General features: G+C 42.2%; 1 protein-coding gene across 2 annotated transcripts in view; it reads right to left on the bottom strand.

Moving 5' to 3' along the window:
- The window catches only part of LOC125882205 (matrix metalloproteinase-16-like), a 95,404-nt gene that overhangs the window by 51,784 nt on the left and 16,953 nt on the right, over positions 1-26,667 (bottom strand). The window contains exons 2-5 of one of the 2 annotated variants that reach the window (XM_049565938.1): positions 22,785-22,933; positions 20,159-20,173; positions 19,653-19,775; positions 12,009-12,313 (exon numbers count right to left, since the gene is read on the bottom strand). In XM_049565938.1, the coding sequence (XP_049421895.1) occupies positions 12,009-12,313; positions 19,653-19,775; positions 20,159-20,173; positions 22,785-22,933 (592 nt within the window). The remainder of the gene's footprint in view (positions 1-12,008; positions 12,314-19,652; positions 19,776-20,158; positions 20,174-22,784; positions 22,934-26,667) is intronic. The other variant, XM_049565940.1, reaches the window with a different exon arrangement.

Here is a 26,667-nt window from a genome sequence, read left to right as displayed (position 1 = left end):
AACTGACCACAAGACCTGATAAGAAACCCTAAAAAGACCGTGACTATGCACAGACTGAATGAGTGTAGTGCGACAGTAGACAGTCAGACCTCACTCTCCAGACAAACTAAAACATCAAGAGACATTCTTTCCAACATTTGGAAAAACATACACTATAATTTCAATGTCTGGACAACAAGGAGGAATTACTCTTCACTCTGGGGTAGGGCTGGCTGTAAAATATGTTACTGCCTGTGGACGGCGAGCAGGAAATATCATCAAGTAAATCAAGCAAACAAAGATGGTTTCTCCATTTCATCCTTTGACTTCTCTCTAGATAAACAGTCACGCACATACTCGTTTTTGCCAGTTTCTTTTGTAGTCATTATTATTTCAGCAGCTTTAACAGAGCTTTGGAAACACATCAAGCAGCATGCCAACTAAGCCCAGTGAACTTAATGGAGAGTGCGAGAGTGACAAGGGAGAAGCAAAAGAAAAAGGAACAGGGTGGAAAAAGAGTCCACTGCTTCCTCCTCATCACCCAGTAGGAGAAGCATCCTAAAAATAAACCTGCAAGGACACCATATGCTCCTCTGCTCCTCACCCTCTCCTCTTTTTCCTCTTGTGTACTCTACCTGCTCTAACACCTCTGATTTTCTCCTCTCTTCTTTACCATTCTTCTGTTCTCTCCTTCATTAAAAGCCCCCCGGCTCCACAGAGACCGCTCCATGTAACAATGCTGCACCGTCCACTGCTAAGAAGCACAAGATTGATCTTCTTTCATTGTCTGCTGGAAAAAACACCCAAAATGATGGCCGCTTTGAATGTACAATCAAGTTACAGGATCGGACGTCAATGATAAACGGTTCTGCTGATCGATGCCAGGGAGCTGAGCTTTCTCCTGCGACCATCAATCAATCAGCTGATCAATCTTGAGCCCGTCCCGACATCCCCTCCCACGGCCAATCATCACTCTGTTATTGAGTGCCCTGTTATCTAATCCCGATACCTGGAAACATAAAATCTTGGTGTATTTTTCCTGCTTGTGACCGTGTGTTTTTCTAACCTCTTTGGCTTCGTTTTGGGGGTGAGGGTGAAGAAAACAATAAAGCCTTGGAATCTCTCATTTCCTGTGTGTAGGTCCAGCTCGCATGCTGTGTTATGTTACATAGTTTTCACTGATATTACTGGAGGCTGGCGGTCCTTGAAGGCATACCAGGCCTTATAAGTCACCCTCGGGTGAGGCTGGGTGTTTGTGTACAGTCATGGTATGCAGTGGCAGCGATGAAACTTTTTTTTTTTTTTTTTTTTTTGTCTGGTGCCAAGATGTTTTTTTTTCTGTGTGTAAAATCCAATCAGCCTAACTGTGACTGAAAGTCAAAATGGAATCTGTCTTATCTATTCCTGCGCGCATCGCTTTGATTTTTCACAAAGAAAAACACAGCGGCCTCAGCCCACAAAGATGACCTTGTGATAACGCACGGATGAGCGTCTGCTTGTTCGCCTCTTTCTCTCTCTCTCTCTCTCTCTTTTTTTTTTTGCAGAAATGGAAAACTGTCAAATGAAGATGCCTCCTACAAATGCGCTCTCCTTTCAAAAAGTGCTCGTGCCACATTGGGTTCTGATGAAAAGACAAACTAACGATCACTATCTCCTGATCCTGATTTTTTTCCCTCCTTATCCTGCGTTCGCTAAATCCCTCCACAATCCTTTCCTTTCTGCCCTCCAGCGCTCTGCATCCCAATTTTACCTTTCCATGATCATATTTCATCTTCTTACTCTCCAGACATAATATTCTGATCCAACCCCTGCCCTCCATCATCGTCTTCAGTTCATTCTCCATCTATCCCTCCATCTCCTGAGCCCTCACAGCTATTCATCCATCAGCCTCCAAAGCCAAGCAGTGTAGGAATGTAGGGTAGAGACAGGCGCTCCAGAACCACTTCTCTCTGGGATGTTGCACTCTCAATGGGAATATTGGCTTATCACCCGCCCCTCGTCTCACACTGTGCATCATCCTGGCTGAAATATGTTAGCAGCCCTCGTTGTGCAATCCTTAACACAATAACGTGTGAATTCTGCAGTGTAAGATGAAAAGATACAGACTGAGAGTGTGGGATGTACAAACAAAACAAGATCCAAGGACAGATCACGTCAATCTGTATCTTCTTAATATTTGACTTTATCCTTCTTTGACAGCTCCAAGAGGAAAGACAAACATGAACTGATCAGGCGAAGGTGCCAACAGCTCTGTTGTTATCCACCTCCAGCATGGATACACAAATCAAACAGTTGCCAAATGATCCGAGATGTTGCTCAATTTCGTAAAATCAACAATGAATGCTGATCCTTCTTGTGTACAGTATCTCTTCACATGTCAAGCATATCTCCACATTTGCCAACTGCCAAGTTGTGGATATCCAATTTACTTCTTCTGTCAATCCAAGATGCGTTCCACTTCGTTAACACGACCAATCTGATATGAACAGAGTTTTGATTATGATGGAATAAAACCCACAAACAATTTCCTCAAGCCAAACGTGCCTCTCTAATCCACTGTTGGGGATGTTTGTTCATTTAAATGTTGCTTAAACAAATCCTTTCCCTCAACTGCAAGCTCCGTTGTTAAAGCAGCACCAAAGGCTGACAACACACTTTGTAGCGTACGACAGAAAGAAGGGAGGGTGAATCCATCAGTCTTCATAGAGAAGAATTCCTCCAAACCTCTGTGTCAAACACTCTTCCCTCGCTGGGGCTCTGAACTTTTCTCAGGCATGATATTCTGCAAATATAAAGGTTGTGCCGCCAGGGTTTGGCATGTGTGGTGTGATCATGGAGTCTACTGTCGACCTCAGCACTTGTTTAGTGTGAAACAGAGGCAATAACGCAGGGTGGACCAGAGCTACTGTAAGTGAAAAACTGGTGCTGTTCCATGTGTCCTGAAAGATTTCAATATTCTGGTCAAATATTATTTAGTTTTTAGGTTTATTGAGTCATGTAAACAGACCACACACTTAACAGCCGTGCACTCCAGATCAGACTGGAGACGTGGCTGCTATCTTCCTGTGTTTGCACTTTTTAAACAGTAAGCACATTTTAAATTGTAATATTTACTGAAAATGACATAAAATATAACCAACAGTAAGTAGGTTGTTATTACTGCTGGTCGTTTGCCAGAAACTCTCAGCTTCCTGGCAAACTTTGTTCAGCCAGCTGCCACCGTATTTAGGCTTTCCTCAACTCACTCCTCATTTCAGCTTCATAAATCAGCCGCACCTTGTCCACTGCGGCACTTTCAAAGTGAACAACAGGAATAAATCGGAACAAGGTGTCTGACAGAAGTTCAGAATAAAAAGGCAGCACTGTGTTGCTGGCGTCCAGTCAGAACGGCCCAATAGAAAACATTGCAAACTAATTTTGTCGCTCAGTTGTGTGGCATCCAGCTAGGATACAGTGTTAGAGGGAATTGCTTTCATTGCACATTATGACCAGAGAGATTTAAATATGTCTGACTTTAACAGATTTTCCCGCTCAAAAACCGGACAAAGAAACCCTGCGCCTGACAGAGGAGGAATATTCACATTTACTTTGCTGGAGTTTACAGATCTTTTGCAGTCATGATGCACAGATAACACTGCTGCTGTTGCAAAAGTAGTGATGGTGTAAACGACCTTCGCCATGCTTAATTATAGCCATATAATTTGCTCTTATTGTTAGTTAGATTGTAAAAGCAGGTGCTCTTATGAAGCGTCTGCTGCCAGTTGTAGGAGAGAAACCAAACAAATGTTGTGTACAGCAAATACATCGTAAATACATCTTCACAATGAGACTCAAGGTTTAGGCTGGCTGATAAGAGCACAAGGATTGTTCATATTTTATTTCATATAATTGTTTTGAGAATGAAGCTTTTTGCCCGCGGTGTTTGTGTTGTGACGTGCCTCGTGTTTCTGTTCTCTAAGCGCCTGGCGTTTTTGAACGTTTGAACTCTGAGCTTTGAAACTCAAAGCTGAAAAAACGCCCGACGTCATCTCTTTTTCATCATCTTTCTTTCGTCATCTTTTTTCCCCATTGTCCAATTGGATGATTTGAGAGGCGGGCCTTCTGTGGTGGTTGCAGCAACAATGGAGGAAAAACTGGTGGTAGCAGTTGCTGGATACCCAGAGCTATACAGCCCGATGATAGACAGCACGTTTTCAAACTGCCCCTGAGTCATCCTAAAATATGCCTGGAAACAGCCATCATGGATGCGAAGCTCCTGGACCAACTGGTGGTACATCCAGTGATCCACCCTCTTTTTTAGGGTCTCATGTACCCACACAGATCTCTGTTTCCCTGTGCCCAACAAACTATTTACTGACAGCCTCTCACCCTCAACCAGAGCTACAGAAAGTACCCTCTGCCTCAACATTTTAGGAACTAGATACTAATTACAATCTGACTGACTACACAGGAAGATCAGAATAAGGCGGTGAGTCCGTGGTTGCCTGGCAACAATAAAAAGGCGCAGCAAGCGTTTTTTCACTAGTCGCATTCAGTGGTGTGCCTCATGCTTTCTGTGTGATCGGGGCCTTATTGTGATATTTAATGCCAACAACACGTGTCACAACACAACATGTCCACACATTTGAGAAGCTGAAACCAGTCACTCTAAGAGTTTTGCTTGGAAAATGACTGAAATGAAAAAGCAACATTCATAATTATTGTGTAGAAATACGAAATACAAAAGTAAGTATTTTCCGTTGATTGTCTAATCTATCAGTCAACTAATATTTTCAGCTTTACGTGCATGCAACACTCTAATATCAATACTATGCTGATTGCTGCTGATTCATCTTGATTTTTTGGTTCATATTTAAAGAGAAATCAGATCAAATTAAAAGATCAAACTGAAGATAAAGACAGACCGAGGATGAATGCGGGTGCTTAGGTTGATTAGGATTCTGATTACTTTGATAAAATGATAACGTGTCTACAGTCAAATCAATATCTCGATGACGGTGATGTAGCAGGAAGTCACAAGAGGTGGATATTTCATAACAGCCGAGAGGCAGCAAATGAATTCAGCTCTTTGGTGTAAACAAACGACTGTTATTAAAATATGCAACACACTGAGAAACTGTTTCACTTATTTCCAGCAGGAATCAATGTTTTGCAAAATAAATCCTCAGATCAGTCCCACTCTCTTGATGCTGGCACAGTGATCTGCTTCTTTCAATGTGTCTGATTTTGCTGACATCACACCACCTCCTCTTCTCTGTGATAAAAGCATCACATCACACACACATATAGAAAGCAGCCAGTGTGTAGTGTGTCTCCACGTCTCTGTCAAAATGCCATTAGCTAATCCTAATAAGAACCTCATTCTGCTGTGTGTGCTAAAAATCCCACTGAATGCAACTTTTGAGTAATCCTCTATCCTCAGATGGCTGAGTTGCAGCGTGAGCAAAGGTGCAGACAAAACGGTGCAGATGCGTGATGGGTGTGAGAGAGAGTGTTTATCACCATGCAGATGGGGATTCATCCTCCAGTGTGTATCAGTGACATCATCATCCAAAACAACAACAGTAACATCTATGGTGCGATTCTGGCAGCGGTCGCCGGGACGACCGATCCCTCTTGACAACAACGCAGGGGGATTAGGTATGACAGGCACGGGCAGCTTACTGGACAGGAGCTCATCTCCAGTGTGTGTCAGTGTGTGTGTAGTTGCAACTTTTAAAACACAATAAAAAAGAGGGAGAGGAGACTCAAAAAACGAGAGATGAAAGAGAGGAAAGCAAAGCCAGACACGCAGACATCATGTGCGGATCTGGGCTAAAACTTACATCATTCCCAGCTGTTCCCCACAAAGCATGGATACAGGAGAGGAGATGGATGATGGATGGATTACAAATCCTTAAAACTAGTTGCATTGAAAATATATGGAATTATCCACCTCTGCTGGCAGAGAGTTGGAGACAATATCTAGATTGAAATGAGCATCTACTACATGCATGTTTATAGTAAAGCAATGTAATTGGAGACTGATTTAGGCTTTTGTCTTCGCAAGACATTTAAACCCCAGTTCAGACCAGTGATTTGCGACGAGACGAAATTGTTCGAAAAGGTTGCAGAGAAAAATTGCAGCTGTGTGAACTGGCCGGTCTGAGCTTGACTCAAGCCGGCTGATAGTGTCACCTGCGACTCAGCTGGTCAAATTGCCAGCCACTGGTTTTGGAGCTTAAAGCATGCCACCTGTTTCAACATTATGGCATATCTATTATGAATACAGTCCATCTGATGCTGGTTTTGTTTCTGTTTTTTACTGTTTCATCACTACTACAAATGCAGCTGTAGCCAGTATCTCACTATTACTATCCTCATTCATATTTTAAGAAGCTACAAATTATATTCAGTCACAAAATAAACAGAAGTACAGAGAGTTGTTGCATAGAGATGATACACCATCTCATCTAGTTGAATTGGTGTGAACCGGTTATTAGAACATTGCAGAACGATGCACTTGCCTGTTTCAACTCGTCGCAAATCTCTGGTCTGAACTGGGTCTAAAACTGTGATCTGCGTCAAGTGCCGCCACTAGCACACACCAGACGCATCACGCTGCAGCTCGTCCTTCCTCCACCTTTGCATTAGCTTAAAATCATGTGGACAGCCCCTAATTAAATTTGACTTCTCACCTGAAGAGTTGATCTCCAGAGCTATGACTCGTCAGGTTATATCTTTTTGGCTGTTGTTTTTATAATGACGGGATTGTGGGTTGTTTAGCGCAGGATATTTATTGACATCAACCATTCTTCCTCACAGGAGACAGCAACAGAGTTGTCTGCATGCATGAATGGTTGTGGCATCTTATCTCACTGACCTCTTCCACCACCATTCCCCCACCCGGACTTCGCTCTTGACTCCAACCTCCTGACCCCATCACTAGAACCAAGCACCGAAACTTGGGGGACTGAGCTTTCGACGCCGCTGCCCCAACCCTCTGGAACTCCCTCCCACTCAACACCGGAAATGCAAACTCCCTACAGACATTCAAATCACTGTTAAAAACCCATCTGTTCAAACTGCCATTTCCCTAGTTTCCATTTTTTCTTTTTTTTTTAATTTTATTATCATTGATATTTTTCAGCACTGTGAAGCATCTTTGAGTGTCCTGAAAAGCTCTATATAAATCTGCAGCATTGTTATTATCATTATGGTGGGGAGAGAAGTGGAGCTGCCCTAGGAGCAGAGAAAAGGAGCTGCTACGGGAGCTGCTATGTACAAGCAGAGAGCCAGTGGGGAAAAAACGCATTTAATCCCAGGGGCCAGAAAACCTGGAAATAGGACAGTGGCATAAAGGGCTGTTGTGATGTGCATCTTGCCACCGCCGGTGTGGGGTTATACATTGACAATATTAGGAGCATCTTTTTGACACGCTGTGTTTGCCAGCGGTTCGTTTTGGCCTCAACAGTAAGGCAGTTATAATCACATGTTAGAGAACTGCTTTGATAACAATTAAAGATAAAATGATGGAATTCCAGAGTTGTAAGGAGCGTTTTGGTTCTGTTACTCAAAATGGACTTTTTAAATTGTATTTCTTGTCTCATCAGTACCTGAAGCAGCAGAGCAAAGCAGCTCCTTGCATTGCTTAAACAGCAGGACTGTTTTTGTTCTGAATGCACACTATGCTTTCCAACCGTCTCACTGTTACAGGTGTTCTTGGTGGTTAGACTGATGTATGGCAACAACAAATTGATTAGTTGTCAACCATTATATTAATCATTAACTAATTTGATAATTGAATAATCAGTCTGAGTAACTCTTTAGTACAAAGTCAAAGATTCTCTGATTCCAGCTTCCTAAATATGAGTATATATTTCAGTGTTTTTACTTTCTGTGTTTGTTGTATGTTATGTGTTTACATAAAAAATGTAGTATTGGTTCAATATATTGTTAGATTTTAATCATAATCATGCATTAATATAGGTATAGGTCTAAAAAATGAAAGTAGTTTCTCCAAAGCACAAATCAATGTTTTATTGCATTATGACAAGCTTCCAGTTTTACAGACAGCTAAGATTAAACAATGTGTACCAAAATGCACACGAACACCCACCTCTTCTCAATGCCAAAAGGCTACAACAGCATTTCAGAGTTTAAATGTGTTTTTCTAAGAGAAAAGAAAGCATGACTCACAAACACTGCAGCCAGAGTATCGATATCATGTCAGAAAAACACAAGAGATTGTGTCATGGCGTACGGCACTGATAAATGCTACACTGGTTGCACACACTCTCACGTGACTGTGTTTATTAGTCGTACTGACATTAGTAATACTACAGTACTGTTATCCTACAGGTTCTTAAATGCTAAGACCAAAAAACAATACCAGCAGTACCTGATACTTGTATTTTTGGTATAAGAATTGTGAATTTTCAAGATATATCTCAAGTATAAAAAATTCTGTCCATGGGCAGCTTCAAGCTGCATGAGCCTTCAGAGATTCATCTCAGTGTAACACCAGTCAAAATGCAGAAATAAGAGCACCCCCCGCCACGGCAGGCAGTCAGGATTCAGCCAGTGCATGTTCATATTTGGCAAGAAAGCCAGCTGGAGAGTGCGTAACAGAACCGCATGCATTATGGGATGCTTTCACAGAAGTGTGGGCCGCAGCAGGGCTGTATTAATATTGCACTGAGGGGTAGAGAGAAAGAGAGTGTGTCTGTATGTGAGTGGTGAAGGGGGTGAATCATAGCCTTCAATGACAGCTGCTTCTCCTTCCTCTGAGGCGCGACAGCAGGGATTTGTGTGTGTGTGTGTGTGTGTGTGTGTGTGTGTGTGTGTGTGTGTGTGTGTGTGTATGTGTGTGTGCACGTGCTCAGAATGGTATTCACCTGCACATGTGCACATATGTGTGTTTAACTGTTTAATGAGTGTCTATGGGCAGATCATATGGGCGATGAAACAGTTCACTTGAGGTGACTGTTATCACTTTCATTTTGTAATTCAACCTGCAGGAGTGATTCTTTTAAGTTCGATCAAACTACGCATTCTCAGAAGCCTTAAATATAGCCATTCACATCATATTATCTAAGTCTACAAAAGCCCATGCGCTCCTACTTAAAATTCAGTCTTCGACAGCAAGTTGCTCACTTCTATTTCCGACGCCTAGTGCTCAACAGCTCCCACTCATCTCCTCTGCTCTCCTCTCTCCCCTTTCCTCTTCAAATGTTTTCTTTACTTCTCAGCCTTTCCCGCTCCGTCTGTCTCTCATGAGCTCTTGAACCTCCAATATTTGTCTAGAGATACTCTGCCATTCTCTCTTATCCTCTCTTTCTCTGTTATCTCTGCTGCCTTCCTGCTGGTAACTCCTCTTTTTTCCTCTCATTTGTGTCCTTATTTCTTCAGAGCGTCTCCTCGTCCCTCGCTCAGTCATCGCTGTCACTGTTTTGACTCATGAGTCAGAGACAGTCATGACTCCCCTTGAGTTGTCTTGGTGGACCACGGGGCAGGCTTGTCCCTCAGATTTAATGAGGAATTCAAAGAAGAAGGCTGAAATCTGAAACATGTTGCCTGCTGCGACAAGCGTTGGGTCAGGAATATTAACGTCCCCCTCCAGACATCTTTTAAAGTGTGTTACACTAATATTTCATCCAACATGGTTTTCCCACATGGTCTCTAACTACAAAACACCAAATCTCTCTATATATGTATGTGTGTTCTTCGCATATCTCAGGAACTGTTCATCCAACCTACTTCACATTTGGCAGGCGTATTACTGGGGACCCAGTGATGTGCATTGTCGAATTTGGTGTAATTTGGACACGAGACACGTTCTATATTAATAAACTTTGAATAAACAAGCAAACAGCACTCTGTGCAGCGGCGTACACATACCGTGTCCATAACCGCCTTGAAAACGCGAGGTTGGGCGCTGGGCACTACTACACGACAAGCACCGAATCAGTGCAGAGCTGATCTTCTTCCAGGCGCTGTTTACAAGTGTGTAGGCCTATTGTCCATGGGACAGATGTAAAGCTCTGGGTAGCCCTGCACTAACACGATCAACTTTTCCATATTTATCTGACTGAATATTTACAGAAGAAGGGAAAGATATCTGTCGGCTGTGATTGGTTTGTAACCTGACTCCTGTCTGACTGCTGAGCATGGCCACTTCCTGTGTCTGTCCTTTCAAATTAAATTCCCACATGGTCCAGTCATATAGGTTTTGATTTATTTTGACAAAGCGCAACTTCTAGTGGAGTTTCACATTTGTTTTTGTTTTTCCTGTAACTAAGTGTCCAATGAAATCTTGCCGACAGATGACCTTTCTGTAGACTAACGTTTGGTCGACTACTGGGGGGCAGCCCTATTGAGTTGCGTGTTTTTCCAAATTCTACATAATTTCAGGGCACAATGAGTTAGAATAGCAACATAAAGTAATATTTTTCATATCTAAACATTATCTATAGCTGACTGGGGCCCAGGCGTGCAGCTCAGGACCCAAAGAAGCCCAGTGTCGAGAGTGAAGTTGTTTGAACAAGCGGTTCTTGAAAGACATGTTTTGAACCACAGTGTAAAACAAAAACTGTGAAAAAGGGCGAGAGGCACATCTACAAGTCAGTAAAGTCAAGGTCAGACATTTCAGAGGGCATAAACATAAGAAAAACACATTTTTAGCAGAGGGGTTCTTTAACCAAGAATCCAATTAACCTTCAAAACTTGCTTGGACTTTCTTCGCCCTATTTATCTTTACTTGTATTCCGTCTCTTTTACAGTATTCATTCAATTATTTCCTCCATCTGTTTCTCCATCTACTCTCTTACAAACCCCTGTCATCGCCACACTGAAGGCTGCACACAGGTCAGAGGTCAACCTGGGAGCTTAGTCGACAGGCTGCTGGCTGCCACACACACACCAGCAGAGAGCTGTTGGACTTCACTACAATGCTAAACAGCAACACAGCCGCTCAACATGCAACTCACACGACAGAATGACTTAGGGACCCAGCTAAAGGCTTACATACAGCCTGACAAGCTGTAAAGCTCTAAGGGCAAGCACTCGCTAGGGCACCAGCTCGAGGTCACAGAGGAGTGAGAGGTGCTATGATTGCTATATTTCACCAGGGGAAATATCTGCGAGCAGGCTTGGATGTTTTCAGAGTACAAGCCAAACTGATCAGGCTTCAATCACACCAGATCAGACTGGAATTCTGCAACACACTGAGCAGCAAAACCAATATACAGCAGGCATCACAATTCAACATGAGACCTGCTAGTAGAGCATCAAAATCTGTCAGTGAGAGTAGACAGGGCTCGACTCATCCGTTTCCTGCCAATCCTGCTTCCACAACACTCACTTCAAAGCTATGTTGTCACTTGTTGCTGCTGCACCTAGGGGTGAATAAAGCTCATCATTCCAAACCCCCTGCTGCTGCTGAGCTCTGTGTTTCTTTGGGGAGTAACAAGGTCAGAGCTTAGACACAAAGTTTGCTGACAGAACTTTGTAGATGCAACCAGCAGCTCTACAGGTTGCTCTGTTGGTTGGTTCACAAAAATTTGGCGGAAGGTGTGTGTTTGTGTTCATGCATGGTAATGGGAGTAGTCTGTGACAAAAAGGCGCAGAACTTCTACATGGACTCACGTAACATGACCAAACTTTACAGAAACTTTAAATAGACATTTCAGCACAACACCTTTCGTAACTCACGTACAGGTTGACGTGGACACAAATGTAAGATATCATTAGACTAAGCAGCGTTCTTTTTCCATCAGTGATGGTTGGCTTTGCCTCGACAATTTAACCCTGCCCCTTTATATAACTAATAAACTGCTTGCAGGTCCTGTCACTGACCCCAGGAGAGTACTTTTTTCTATAGCTTCCTTTGTTGGTCCACAAATATTTCCCCACCCTTTCTCGGCCACAGTTTTTGCCCTCTGAGGTTGAAATTTGGAACAAAGGTCACAGCTATTGTTTCAGAAATGTGCCTGATATCAACTCGTGTAAAGCCATCATAAAATTCCCTAAGAGCACTTATAAAAGCTTACCGTCATGGTTGGGGTTGCCCAGTGTCCATGGTTCATCTGAGTCAAAGTGCGTGTCACCTCCTATTCCCGGCCCTGGAAAGTAGGCGTGGGCCAGGAAGCCACCCTCGCCATCAAATGGCGAGCTGTCGCCATGGAAACCTGAAGCGAAGATGATGGTGATGTCCACGTCTTTCTTGGTCCTCTCCAGCTCGCTGTAGGGCACAGCCTCAAAGCGCAGCGGCGTCACGTTTTGCCAGACGTCAAACGCTCGCCGAATGGCGTCATGGGTCTCCTCTGCACCCACTTTGGGTGTCACGTTCTTTATGCTGCAGAGACACGAGATACAGGGGAGGAAAAGTTAGACTGGGAAAACACTAGAAGTCTTTGTAAACATTTCACACGAGCAGATAATTTTCTCTTATCATCATGCCCCAGTAAGCCTCGAATTGGGATTTCTCCTTCAACTGTCAGGATGAGCAAATCTATTGTAAATTGGTCTGATAAGACTCTTGGGTTCTCCGAGCGTTTGGTAAAACAAACACACCGAAAAGTGGCTTATTCTGCTGGATGTCCACTCAGAGGAAAAAATGAAAGATTAGAATCTAATCAGGCAAAGTAAATAGCTTGCACCTCCTCTGAAGCATGACATATGGTAGGATAGAAACAATACAGTCAGTTTAGTTTAACTTGTTAAAACTCAAGGGCTGAAAAAAGAGAATACTACTGCATGTCAATCTACATGATCACACCACGCCAAAAAATAAAATCTTCGTCACCATCACTGTTTTCCCTGCGTGCTGCCATTTCACGCTCATCGTGGTCGCCAGCAGAGAGCTAAATGGAGCGATTTGTGAGAGAAACAGCTGAGTCCTCCCCTGCCGGCTTTGAGTTGCTGCAGGTGTGGGGAGAGGACGGGACAATTTCCTGCCACTGGAATTTATTTTCTAATTAAGGATTATCAACAGCCCACTGCCTGCTGAGAGCCTCAGTCTGGTTTGGGCAATCAGGAAAACCTCACTTCACTTTATTTGCTCCGAAAATATCTCAGTGTCACGCTCTATTAAAATTTGGTTTCTCTCTCAGGATAGACGGATAGGTATAGTTTACATCGACCATCTTAGACCCTTGTAAACACTCGATACTCTGTGTCTTCTTATGCCTTTAGCACATTGTCTGTGTTGGGCGTAAAGCTGGTTGGTTGATGTTCTGTTGATAAGTGCAGAGTGTGAATTAAGTGTGCAGCGTAGCAGCACTGTGCCAATTTCTTTTTCTGTTCTCTTTCACAAGTCTTCTTGCTCAGGTGTTTCAAGTAGTTTCAAGAATTCCCTTTTTCTCCTCCCATCCAGCCGGTTTCCTCTGTGCTTTCCCTGACACCTCCTTTCCTTTGTTCCCATCTTCAATTTAGTTCTTCACAGCGTCTCTGTTTGGCTGTCAGGCTGTCATTTCCCATAATAGGAATAAATATTATCAGAACGTCTTTTGTCTTTGACTATTGCTCATCTTCTTCTGCATGGTGGGTAGACTGCTGCAAGGCACATTTATATACTGCGTATTAATATTGCATGTAAGCTCAGATTAATTATTGAATCAAACTCAGTGAAAAGGGAAGCATAAAGGCTGGGTATGAAATATAAATAGAGTGCCACTGAATAACTGGCAATGTTCATTTAAAATGGTCTAATTGTTTAAAGCGAACCACAATCTGCTGCCATCGCTCTCTCTGCTCTTTCAAGAAGGACTTGCTGTCAGCCGACGACCACTTTAGCAAAGATGCTTTAATTACACTCTCACAAGATTTGGCAAAACTTTAACTTTCAGCTAATGATTTTCTGTTTTGACAGACACACACTCAGGTATCATGAGGAAATGGGATTTACGTAATTATACTGAAAGACAAGTCTACAAAAACAAACCATCAGAAATTAATTTGTTGAAAGAGGAAGCAAAGCTTTTGGTGTCAGAGATGATTGAGTGAGCAGATTTAATAGTTAATAGCAGCACTGCAGATACATCTGCAAAGATAAAAGGAAATAATTAAACTGGTCTTTCTTTGGGTCAGCTGATGACCCAACTTGATGTTCTGACATGATTTATAGTGACTCAAATATCAATCGGCCTAAAGTTGAACCAACAATATTTTTTTGCTCTCACACCTGCTCTGTTTGGTTCAGATCAATCAAACTCAAGTTCATTTGCCCCCTAAGTGCAATTCATTTGGGCAGGTGTGAACACAGCGATCACGCTCGGGTGTGCACCAAAACAACCAGACCGAGACCTTCTTGAAGAGGTTGTCTCTGTCCGATTACAAATGAACTCTGGTACGGTTCATTTGTGGTGAGAACGTGTGCGGACCTGGATCTGAACCAACTGCAGTCACATGACACATTATTTGGGTTAAACATGAGCATGTTACAGTCCTGGAGGATTATTAATGTGCACCTCCTCCGGTACTGCCTTAATATGCACATTCAGCACATCCAATGCATCAAAACATTGTTTTCTAGTTGGAGCTGCACCTCGTTTTCAAACTGTATGGTTTGACTAAAATGAACAGTGACAGCAATATAGTCCACGATGAGCAGCGCTAAAATCAACCTGCGTAGTTGTCCCTCCATTGTGACATTAGAAAGTGTCACATTTATCTTGCAAGTGTACTCTTCTTCAACGTTTGCTTTACTTCCTGGATTTTTCCCACATGGAAATTCTGACCAATCAAGAGCAGCTTTCTCGCGCAAGGCATTTGATCTGGTCCGCTTGTAAAGGCTGCCGTGAGAACACGAACCAACTCTAGGCAATTATACAACTTTGGAACGAAATTAGTCCCTGATTCAGACCAAAGCAAGACAACTCTAGGTCTGAAAGCACCCTGAGTTAAATTAAGTATTGTGAGGACACAGAGCAACATCAGCATTTGGAGTCGTATGTGTGTCCATCTGGTGAAGGTCCACTCTTCTTTAAGCTCTGGTTTTGGTCTCCACCAGTTCTTGAGGGGCATATCTGGTTCCTAAAGCATGGAATGTTAAACTAAACTATGTTCACCAACTAGTCTCAGACTTCGTCTATCTGCCGTTTGGTACAACCAGGTAATGTAAAACAAATCTGCTTGCTTCGTCTGAAACAACACTAATGAGAGGAGTGTGAACCAATGTTATTATACAGTAGTTAGTAACTAACACTAAACTAAGAACAAAAACTAGGTCAGAAAAACATTTTAGTTAACTGAAATAAAAGTAAAAACTTAGTGAGATGATATTGTGTACTAACAAATGGAACAAAAATATCTAGGAAACGTCTTTAGTTTTGGTCTTTCTCAATTTAGTCTAATCCGTCAACACAACACGCTAAAAGCAGCAACAGTCCTGCTCTGATCTCTTGTTGCTTGCCATGATATTTCTGGTGAATGATATCAATCTGTGTGTCCTCGACCGTCCTAAAACAAGTGTGAGCAATAAACGCTTGCATCTCGAGATTTGCCGGCACGCTTGAATTACAGAAACAATCTTGAACATCAAATTGAAGTGGTGTTAGTGTGATGGTTGGCTGTTGAGTAAGCAAACAGCCTCTGTCTGATTGGGGCCACTTACGGAGGCAATACAAAATGGCCCTTTTGTCTTTTGAAGTGTTTATGCAGAGCAGAGAGAGATTTGTAACGTACAAGACAATCCTGCTATCAAATCAATATCGGCTGACCCAGAGAGAGTGTGCAGAGGCACAAATGTTTTCTCTGAGATTAAAATGAAAAAGAAAATGTTGTAGCACCTCAAGGGTTCTCCGTGAATACGTGTCCTTGTCTTGCTCATACTGGGGTTACAATGAAAGGCCTTAGCAGCAAGTGTGGCCTCTTGAGGAATACACAGACTTCATTTGATTCTATTACCTACCTCACTGTATGCGTATCCTATTTTAGGGCAAGAGAGAAACACACGCAGGGAGAAGCTATAAAACCACAAATGAAAGAATCCCAACCTGCTCTGAGGACATATAAAATATTAAACTTCATGTTGTGAGGTGATAATGATGCCGGATGCAACTCATGTGCTATAATAGTACCTGCATGCAGAGAGAACTGTGGGGATGCCAAAGCTAATTAGTGCCTCCCCACAGCAAGTACTGTATGTGGCTACATGGAAACTAGCACACACCTGGGGCGGCCATGCATTTGTTATACTTTCCAAATGCCAGAGTTGTTTTTCTTTTTTTTTATGCAATTATTTTTAGATGTTTCAGCTTACAGTTTACAGAATGAGGAAGACGAAGACCTCAAGCTGGACTCAAACCCACAACACTGCAGTTTTACAGGTCTACCTAAAGCCACCAGGAGAAAACTGACAGATTCAATGAAATGGAAACATGGAAATATGGAAATATTGTATTATCTCTTACTCTACCTTATCCTAACATCAACCTAAAGGACACAAATCTAATCAAATTTAATGAGAAATACAAATCTAGAAAAGAAGAAAAATTTTAAATATTATAATATGTAATATTATAGCCATAAGTAAAATGGTGGCACGGTGGTGATGTAAGGCGGCATGGTGATGCAGTGGTTAAGATACGATACAATACGATACGATGTAATGTGATGTGATACGATACGATGTAATGCGATATGATACGATGTGATACGATGCGATGTAATGCAATACGATGTGATACGATACAATGTGATACAATGCGATGTAATGCGATACGATGTGATATGATGTGATACAATATGATGCGATACGATGTGATACTATACGATGTGATACGATGTGATACTATTAGATACTCTACGATGTAATGTGATACGATACATTGTTGCAACAGTGTTCCTGGTTCAAACCCCAAAGTGGGGATGCCCTTCTGTGTGGAGTTTGCATGTTCTCCCTGTGTCAGTGTGGGTTTTCTCTGACTTCCTCCCACAGTCCAAATAGATCTGAATTAAAATGAAAGTGCAGTGCAGTTGTTGATGTGGTAGTTTGTGTGGAAATATGCAAAATTTCCAAGGAATGACAAAAGGTTCACAGCACAAAGTCTAAAAATTGAAAAAATAAAAAAAAAAAAAAAAATAAAATTCAATTAAACTTTTTTTTAATCCCATATTACAGTATCCCATATTACAGTAACACTAAGCACAGTAACTGCAATTTTAACATTCACAACCAGTAACAACCAGACATCCAGTGGGTTCCCCAGGTCAGGGTCTCTGTCTGGGCCCAGTTTTAGAACAATATGGTATTAAATACCTGGCAGAAATATTCAAATATACAATACACAAGTGTTTTCAAGGAGGAGAAGAAAAAAACAGTGCCTAATAGAGCAACAACAGGAGTACGATGAGCACAAGGGTCACTAAAATTGAGCTAAAATGGTGGAAAAAAACAGACTGATGACTAATAATCAACTAACTTAATTTTGCCTTATTTGTTGTGATGTCTATTGGACACCGCAACAAATCAAATAATACTTTTACAGTAAGTTAGCTTAACAAGTGCTAACTATGTGTGCAACAGTGTAAGCAAATGTAGAGCAACTAAAGGTGATCGCCTGACTGCTCAGTTTGTTGTGAAGACAACACAGCAGCTTTACTTCGTTACTGCAACAACCTATGTATAACCTTGTATTTTGAACACTTTGATACTAATATGTCAAAGTGAAGATGATTCAAAGTGGAAATCAAACAGATAGAGCAGTTCAGGATTCCCGGTTATGGATGTCTTTATCTGATATAAAACGTCTAACTACCTCCACTGCACCAATTTGAGTTAAAAGGAGCAGCTGCAGGCACATCTGACTAAAGACTGGGGGCCAGGCACACATCCACGTACAACACACACACATATATATGCATACACACAAGCACACACACTTTGAATGCTCCCATCCTATTACATAACCCTAATCTGTCAGAGAGCACCCTCTGCTTTCCACTGGGGTTTCCTCCTCTCCTCTCAACTCATCTCTTTCTCTCTGCAGCTGCCTCTCCTCCAACACCCTCCCTCCACTCCTCAATTCCACCTATCCACTCCTCCACTCTTCATCAAGCCTGCTCATTTTCTCTTTCCAAATCCGTGCTGTCGCAGATGAACCAAGCACTCGTGAAACTGGCTCCAGTGTAATTTTTTTAAAAGGAAAAATGAATAGGCAGGAAACTGGACAGTGTTGCCATCAGTGATATACAGTTCTACTTCGGCTGTACATCGCTGATCCACTAGATTATGTTCAGCATGTAATACTGCTTATACATTTATCCTCAGGGCAGAGCAAAAATAAAAACAAGCCCACTTCTTGAGGATTATCCCATGAAACACAGGGCTGGGGGCAAGGGATGGGAAAGTACATATGAAATATTACACAAACTGGGCTACTGACCTCACTAAATCAAAGGGGAAATATTATATAACAGAACCCTATACATTATTACTCATGTAGCTGAAAGCCAGAAAATGTGCTTGTGAATTATAAAATTGGAGATGAGATCTCTGGTGCATGTATGACTCTTGCGCTGACATTTTTTTCCCATTTGTGCGACATGTTCGGAAGGTAAAGCTGGCCGAGCTTTGGAGAACATGCTCTGTGCTGTGTTTAATGATTGTAGTTCAGCTTACAGCGACGTTGAACTTTGGTTTTTAGCTTTTTATCCATTATATAAATACTGTGTTCAGTAATTGCTCCTTTGATCCACAAGATGAAAGATAGGGACCTGTACAGGCAAAAGTCCCACCGAAATCTGACAGTTTCATATACGCTGCCACATCAAGGGAAGAGGAAGACTGTTTTTTTTTTTGTTTTTTGTTTTTTTAAAAAAAGGCTGTAGCGGAGGATAAAAAAAAGAGCAAGAACTGTATGGGAAAAATGATAGCAGCATGTTTCTTTTTATGTCTCTCTCAAATGGATGTGTTTTCATGAAAAGGTCAATGACACTGGTTACGTCGTAAAGCGCTGTTTGTGTGCACATGCCTTTGTGCGTGCAGATGTAGGTTATGTCTCTGTGGCTGTAGGCACGTACTGGGTTAATCTTGTTGACCGAACATCTTCACAACTGGACAAAAGCATCACTGATGTGGAGTCAGTGTGTGTGGCTGGGATTTTCTGTGCATGTCGGGGTGGTTATGGGTATTGGAGGGAAACTGGATCATTAGAAAATGCTGTAATGACACTGCCCTTAATGGGGATGCATGATATATATTGGGCCGATAATGGGACGTTTTTATAATTATGCATTATTCCGATAATTAAAATCATAGCCGATAAATTGTGCCAATAATACAAAGCCAGACTGCTGGCGACACATGTACTTTTAAACTTTGCTTGCGAGCCGCCACTAAACACAGAGAAGAACAACAACTGCAGTCGCTGTCAGGAGGGCAAAACATGTCACGGTATGGACGTCTTTCACAGATCCAGAGGAAGACAACAGGATTGCGCCAAGGGTCTGATCTACGACCGTTGAACAGGTTAGACACAGCGCTGAAGGACTGCCTCCAGAGTGTTAGCCTGAGCTAATTAGCAGCAGCGGCTAACTTCCAACACACTAAAAGGCTCAACTCTGTTGTTAAACTTATTAATAACTGCTTACCATTGTGATGTTACAGTTAATCCACATCGGCGCATCACTAGCCCTTCTACCAAGATAACAAACCTGGCCAACATAATCTTGACAAATTCAAAACCACCCACCTGTATGTGATATGTTTGTGTTGCCACTTCTGTCCTGTGAGGGCGTACCGCCGTTTCCTGACACTGAATCTGGATGCACCTCCTATCTGGTCAGGAACTCCACATCTGGGCTTCTTCATCCACCTACAGGACAGACGAGAGGAGGCCACCGATCAGCACTGAGGATACATCGGTCATACTGCTGTGGGTGCATGTTTCTTATGAAGTGATGAACAATGAAAAGAACCAATTCAGATGTTCAATTCAATGTAGCTCTTTACATTTAGGAACAGAAGCAGACGTTACTGATGAGTCTGCAATGATTCATATCAAGCTCTCTGTGCATTTGTATGAAGAAGCAATTCTAACAGCACAGAGATTCTGCAGGAGATGGATGACACACACAGGAAACACATACATGATAATACATGAACACATGAAGCTATTTCAGAATCTAAACACAGCACATGCAATTTGTGTACCAAAGTACACATTCCCTTATGAATTACACACTAAAGACGCCTCACCTTATCGTGTTATCGCTGCTTCCACAGAGAGCAGCAGAGGAGGAAGAGAGAGAGACAGGCACAGGCATGCTGTTAGCTTATCACATTTCTCTCAGTTTCAGCCCAGAGGTTGGACAGCTGTTAGTCTGCATTCACACCGCTGGCCACCACATTGCCACGTTACAGTTCAGTGGCCAATTTGAGCTCACTGCTATTTGTAGCACGGATGGCATTTCAGTGTTGGTGGGGACAAATGTCAGTGAACACTGGTTTTAGTGATATGCAGGTAAAAGGATACTGGTTCGGGCCCAGGGGTTAAAACTGGGGTTTTAAAACACAAACATATATATTAGATACGATTTATTCCTAATATTCTCACATAACTAATATCACTTTGATCCCACTGCAAAGCATGATTTGATAATACCTCTTATGTAAGCCTCATTTACCCTGTATGCACAAAAGGCAACATCAGAAACACTCCTCTTGTCACTGTAGTTACGGATAAGTGAGTTCTTCCTCTAAACCGTCACCATCCTTTTGTGCAGCGTTCAGGTTTGACTCATCGTACGAGGAGCAACTGAATGCTGTCCCCGCTCTCCCCTGTCTTCCGCTGAGTATTAATACTTTGGCATTTTGCAGCCTTTGATCTGACAACAGAGGTGTACTCTGTGTAAAAGGCCCCTTTGATCAAATTAAAACGCCCCACTTAATCCATGTTAGGGTTACTCAGTGTCTGGCAAAACGACTCTGGGTGCCTTCAGAATGCAAAATGGGATAAATGAGAGACTCATCCACCACTTGTCCCCTATTTCAAAGATGTCTACACCAAATAAGTCCTAACATTCAAAAACAGTCAATGACAGTAGCCTAGATTTGAGGTTACTGCATGTTTTACCTCCTGGCTGTTGTAAAATATCTATTTATGCCTGAGTGAAATCTAAATTTCAGCTTGTAGTGTTTATTAGTACATGAAAATCAACACCAACATATTAGGAATAATATCTGAGAAGTATGTCTCCCTTTAGGCTGTGCTGGTGTTTCAATAATTCATCTGACCTCAGGTTGTTTGACATGAGGAAAATATGGGATAACTTTGAATATTACGATACCACACTCCCCGACGCAGCACAAGTAATGTAACACAAGTCATCCTTCTTAACCTAGCGTGTTGTTTGTTGTGTGTTGTTTTAGGATTGACCGCCATTTCATCTATGAAGTAAACAAGTCTTCGTGTGTCTGTCTTTGTGCAGCGCGCTTGACCCACGCTAAGACATATGAAGACAGAGTGAAGTCTAAAAGAGTAGAGCAGACTGTCACTTGCTCTTTCACTTGTTTGAGCACTGGCCCAATCAGGCTGCTTTTTACGACCCTGAGCCATTGTGCAGTCTCTATCGTTGGACCCTGCCAAACAGCAAGGGTTCTTCCTAATTAGCCGAAGAGTTAACAGCAAGGTGTGCATCAGACAAAAACAGGGCCAACAGAGAGATCTTGTAGACTGTCGCAATGTGCACAAATGTCGCTAAGCCCCACCCCTTTGTGATGGTCTGACAAACTGTCAGAGTAAGCATGGAGCCCCCTAACTAGCCTAACTAAATGCACTCCCTGAAGAAATATTATATGTTTGGAGAAATTAAACAGAGGGGTCTACAGTCTGTGTTTGAAGGATATATCCAGGATGTCAAACTGACTCAGCAGCAACAACAGGTTAAAAAGACGAAGATAGTTAGAAGCTAAAGCCGAACTATAGGCTACAGATCACAGTGTAAAAGTGAACCACCACATCACTGCTGATCGCCACACAAGACAATGAATATAAAGGCAAACTTTGCTGATATTGAACCAGCTGTGTGGCATCACAGTGTGTGCAGATGAACGGTGTTTGGCTTTGCTCCCGTGCTGCTGCCAGCACCTGGACCTCCGCCGCCAGTGTGATGACACACAGCTGGTTCAATATCAGCAAAGTTTCCCTGCTTCCCTTCACTGGTTCCTGTACAGCAGGGTCGGTCGCTGTTTCACTGTTATAATCATTTAAAAGCAAAAGCAGCATGTGTATACATTCAGTAGGCTATATCTTCAGTAGCTAGCTAGCTAACCCTACACTTTTCACGGTTTGGTTTTGGTTTTGGAACAGGGAAGAAACGTATATTTTTTCCAACCTCTCCAGGTAACGAGTATCATTAATACACGACGTGCCCCAGGCACAACATTTAGCTCCAAATCCACAAAACCAGCCTGAAAATGAAGATTTTCTGCATTAGAGTCAATGTTGTTGGACCCTGGTCTGAGACTGGCGGGGTGGGACTTAGCAAAGGGTCAACTGACATCACCTTTATCATGAAAGAATGTTTTGTGCAGCTCTAATCAGACATTTTATCAGCAATCAGCCATTTAGTAACATGCACACAACAAGCTAATACCAGACATGAACATTTACACTACTAAATTAAACATTGCTTCTTCTTTGTGCAAAAATAGGCTACATGTGCATTAAGACAGAGTCACAGAATAACTATGTCTTCCCTTCTGTTCAAATTTTAATAACTCCCACCCATGTTTCCTTGTCTTTGAAAGAAACTCATCATGTACAGACGTAAGAACTCAAAGTCCCATAATGTTAAAATGTATTTAAAGGAGTGTGACTCACGCTATAGTGTTGCTATCCAGAGACCCTGTAACATTGAGGCCGTAGCGACGCTGCATGGCAGCGATAGCGGACTGCATGACTCGAGCAGAACGCAACACTGACATTCTGGGGTCTGCAGGGGGGAGGTAGCCATACCTCTGGAGCCATGCCTGTGGACAGAAACACACATAGAGGGAGGGGTGAGCCATTACAGTAAAGAGTTCCCAGCTGTGAATTCATAGTAACGTATTTGTTAATGAGAAACACTCTGAATGTAATCAGCTGACTTTCTCCGAATGAATGTAATGCATAATAAAATATTCCTCGTTTTATTTGCATCATTTAAATGTCATCAAGATACAACTTCACATGAGAGCTACAGATATGAGAGAAAGAAAAAGAGCAGCACACAACAGATTCAAAGGCACCTTTTCTGGTTAGGAAAAGGGCACGAGCGGAAAGAGAAATCTCTGTACAAGTTTATAGTGCAGAATGTCATCTGTTATCATGTCATTTGGCTTGTCGGGGAAAGGCTTTGGTGTAATAGAGCTTTCAGTGTGCCTATAAAATCCTGCCAGAGGGAATCACAGCTCAGATCTTTGGACCAGGGAGAAGATGGGGGATCGGCTGGGCTTCCCCACACAAGAAGCTTTAGGGATTTGGATAGTCCCAGCCTCTCTGTATTCTCTCAGTCTTCATCATAAAAATGCTAAACAGATTCGTCAACTGCTGCATATAGCAACACAGAGCCAACCAACTAATAAAAAGAAAATTCAACCTGTAAAAAAAATAAAATAAATTGTACTGTGTGAAGTGTAGAGAAACAACACTAAAACACTGGCCTGGAATCTCAAAGACGGCTGTCGACGGAAGGCTGTGTTTCTGCCTCACACTTTTTTATTCTTTATTCTGCAACACTGTGCTGTGAAACCTGAGCTCCCCTTTTCCTTGTACACAATGTTGTCGTTGCTTCAGTCATTCTGGAGGCCTGCTGCCCAGGAAAGCATACACACTGAGAATGAAATTCACTAAACAGGGAGGGATGCATGGTGTGAGAGTGGGTGAGGAGAATGCAATAAAAAGGCACACCATTATTCAACAATGGAACAAATGTGACTCTACAGCTTCTGTTACAGTGAGTGAGCCTCATGTCAGGCTCTGAGCAACAACAATGAGCTCTTTAGAAACTCACTGGATGGGCTGTTTGTAGATATTCAGAAAGTGCTGCACACTGGGACAAAAAAGAGACGCGTGTTACAGCAGTACAGCGTGATGAATATCTTTGTGATTTTTGTGATTGCCTACAAGTTAAATCGAGCTTGAGGCCTCGGCTATCATGTAAACGGGGAAAGTTAATGAGTAACATTTCATTTCTGGCGGTGTCTACATAAACTAAAGGGATGCTCTGAACACTATGTGTATATGCAATGGCAAATGGTTGAGTGCTGATTGTGCAAAGCAGATCCTCATTTTAAATGTAACAGAATATTAAATATAACAATATAGTGTGGGGATTACTGAAGATTTTTTTTGCCAAGAGTTAGATGAGCAGTTTGATAGCACTCTCATATCTGTCGACTGAATATGGACCTGGAGCCAGTGGATGATTAGCTTAGCTTAGCATAATGACTGTTAGCACGGGGGAAAGACCCCGGCTCATTCAGCAATAAAAGAAATCTGTCTTTCTGAAATTCATGTATTCACTGAGCTGTGAAGAAATATTTTGTGTGTCAGATTATTTCTTGTGCAGCAATGCTCATGAAAGCTGGCACAAAAAAGAGTAGCGTTTAGTGCCCGACCTTGCGTTTTCCAGGTCGATAAAGATGCAGCAAGTGTATGACCCCTGATTTCCAGGGCTGGTACCTGTGGTTATTCCACAGGCTAGTTAATAACATGTCGGGCAAGAAATCCAAAGTGTGGGATCATTTTGAGAAGGTGAAAGACGAACCCAAGGTGATATGTAAACTCATCTTCATTGGTCGCCTACAAACATGACGTATCATCTGAAACATGGAAGTAGCTACATGCCCATTAGCCCACAGCGTCATTAACAGGCGGCTCGCTCAGTGTGTGACGTGCACTTGTAGATAAAATATAGGCCTATATTAATGAAGGTTCATTAGTACGGTTTGTATTTCTCTGTAATGTAGCACAGTGTTAACAATGTTACTGATACTATTCTTTCTCACACCTTCAACTCAAACCACCAAAATATATCTTTTAATCATTAAATTAATATCATAAACATGCGGGCGACTAGTCGACCAATGGCCCAAAATGATGACTATTGGTCAACTATGAAAATTCTTAGTCGGGGGTCCAAGTGGTTTCCAGAATAACTGAAATGCTCACGTGTGCTTTAATTTGTACACTATGTCTGTATCTGCTGCCATTTCCTTGCTCGTTTCTGATCGGTACTGTCCGTCTGCAACTGTCGCCAGAGACAAGAAGGGAACGAGACAGCTCACTCCTTCGCTGCTGTCATCATCAGATTCGGAAAAAACAATGTGTGTAATCCTTTTTTACAACTTGCCTGATGTGAGCTGTTAGATTTACTAGCCCGGCTTGGCATTTCACTTGCCTGGGGTGATCCTTATTGTTGAGCCCTGCTGAATCTTATATCACTACAGCAGATATAACAGAAAGAGCCAAAGATGCAGTAACACATAAATCAAAAGTCTTTCATGCTCCCATTAAAAGGGATAAACAGACAGGATTGTACAGTATCTGAGCCAGACTGCATCTTTGTAGTTTATCTGTGCTGTGATTGGCACGCTGAGAAATCCCTGATGCTCTGCCTCCTCACAGCCCAGCCCCTGAGGACTGTAGGTAGGCACATGCACAGATTAACCCTCTGAGGGAATGACATCATGCCCAGCTCCTGTCGGTGTGGCAGATGTTTAAAATGTTATGCATGTGTCATGGGTCACATTTATTTACATCTCCTTGTATGTCATTTTTCCTCTGCTTCCCACTGATTTCCCACTGCCTCTCTTTCCCCCATCGCCCTCAGTGAGTGGGTGCTAACATTATGATGTATGTCATGTTCTCTTACACTCTGAGTACACCTCTGGGGGAGAGAGGTGCATGGGTGAGATTTCCATTCTGCTGCTCAGGTACTGAAACCGCAGCTCCATAATCTGGCACACATACATGCACAAGCTTAGATGGAGACACTATACACTTTCATGAAACACTTCACTCACAAGAGATCTAACACACGCTAAAGCCTGTCAACAGCCATGAAAGACACAACAGTATTCGGTGGGTCGGACAATACGACAGCCACACACGCTGCGCATACATGTTCATCAACAAATCTCTCTCCAAAACGCACTCATATATTGGTGAAGAAATTTGGTTTGAGGTAAAAAAAACAAAAAAAAAAAACAAAACTAAAAGTAAGTTTTTGAAAGCTTAAACCATGATTCAGGTTTGAAAAGCACAAATAATTGATCGACCCTCCGCTACACTCTGCCAAGTCTGGTTTGTTTTGAGCGGCTTTTTCTCCCTGAGTTTCAGATCTTTCCCCTGTTAAAATAGTATCACAGACACCAGCAGGCAAGGCTCAAAGGGCATGTTTTAATCTCTGAAGAAGTGAGCTGGAGCCCGGAAAGGCATGCACACAAACTTAAATTAAATCTCTGTAACACGGCAAACATTACGGGCGCGGCACAGTTATTGAAGACATTTAGATCTTACTTTTAATCCTTCAGATCTTATTTTTAACTTTCAAAATCAAGTTGAAACTTTCAGAACTCTTGTTTATCCCTCCAAATCTTCAATTTTATAAGTGTAAATCTGATTATACCTCCAGCAACATGTGCATTACATATTCACACTCATTTACAAGCATGCTTAAGCATCTGTAAGAGCCTGACTTGTTCTCTCCTGCTCTTTGCGT

This window comes from Epinephelus fuscoguttatus, linkage group LG21, assembly GCF_011397635.1.
Source record: "Epinephelus fuscoguttatus linkage group LG21, E.fuscoguttatus.final_Chr_v1".
In the NCBI taxonomy this organism is placed as follows: Eukaryota; Metazoa; Chordata; class Actinopteri; order Perciformes; family Serranidae; genus Epinephelus; species Epinephelus fuscoguttatus.
The sequence above is the reverse complement of the archived record's forward strand: the minus strand, read 5'-3'. Positions and strand labels throughout refer to the sequence as shown.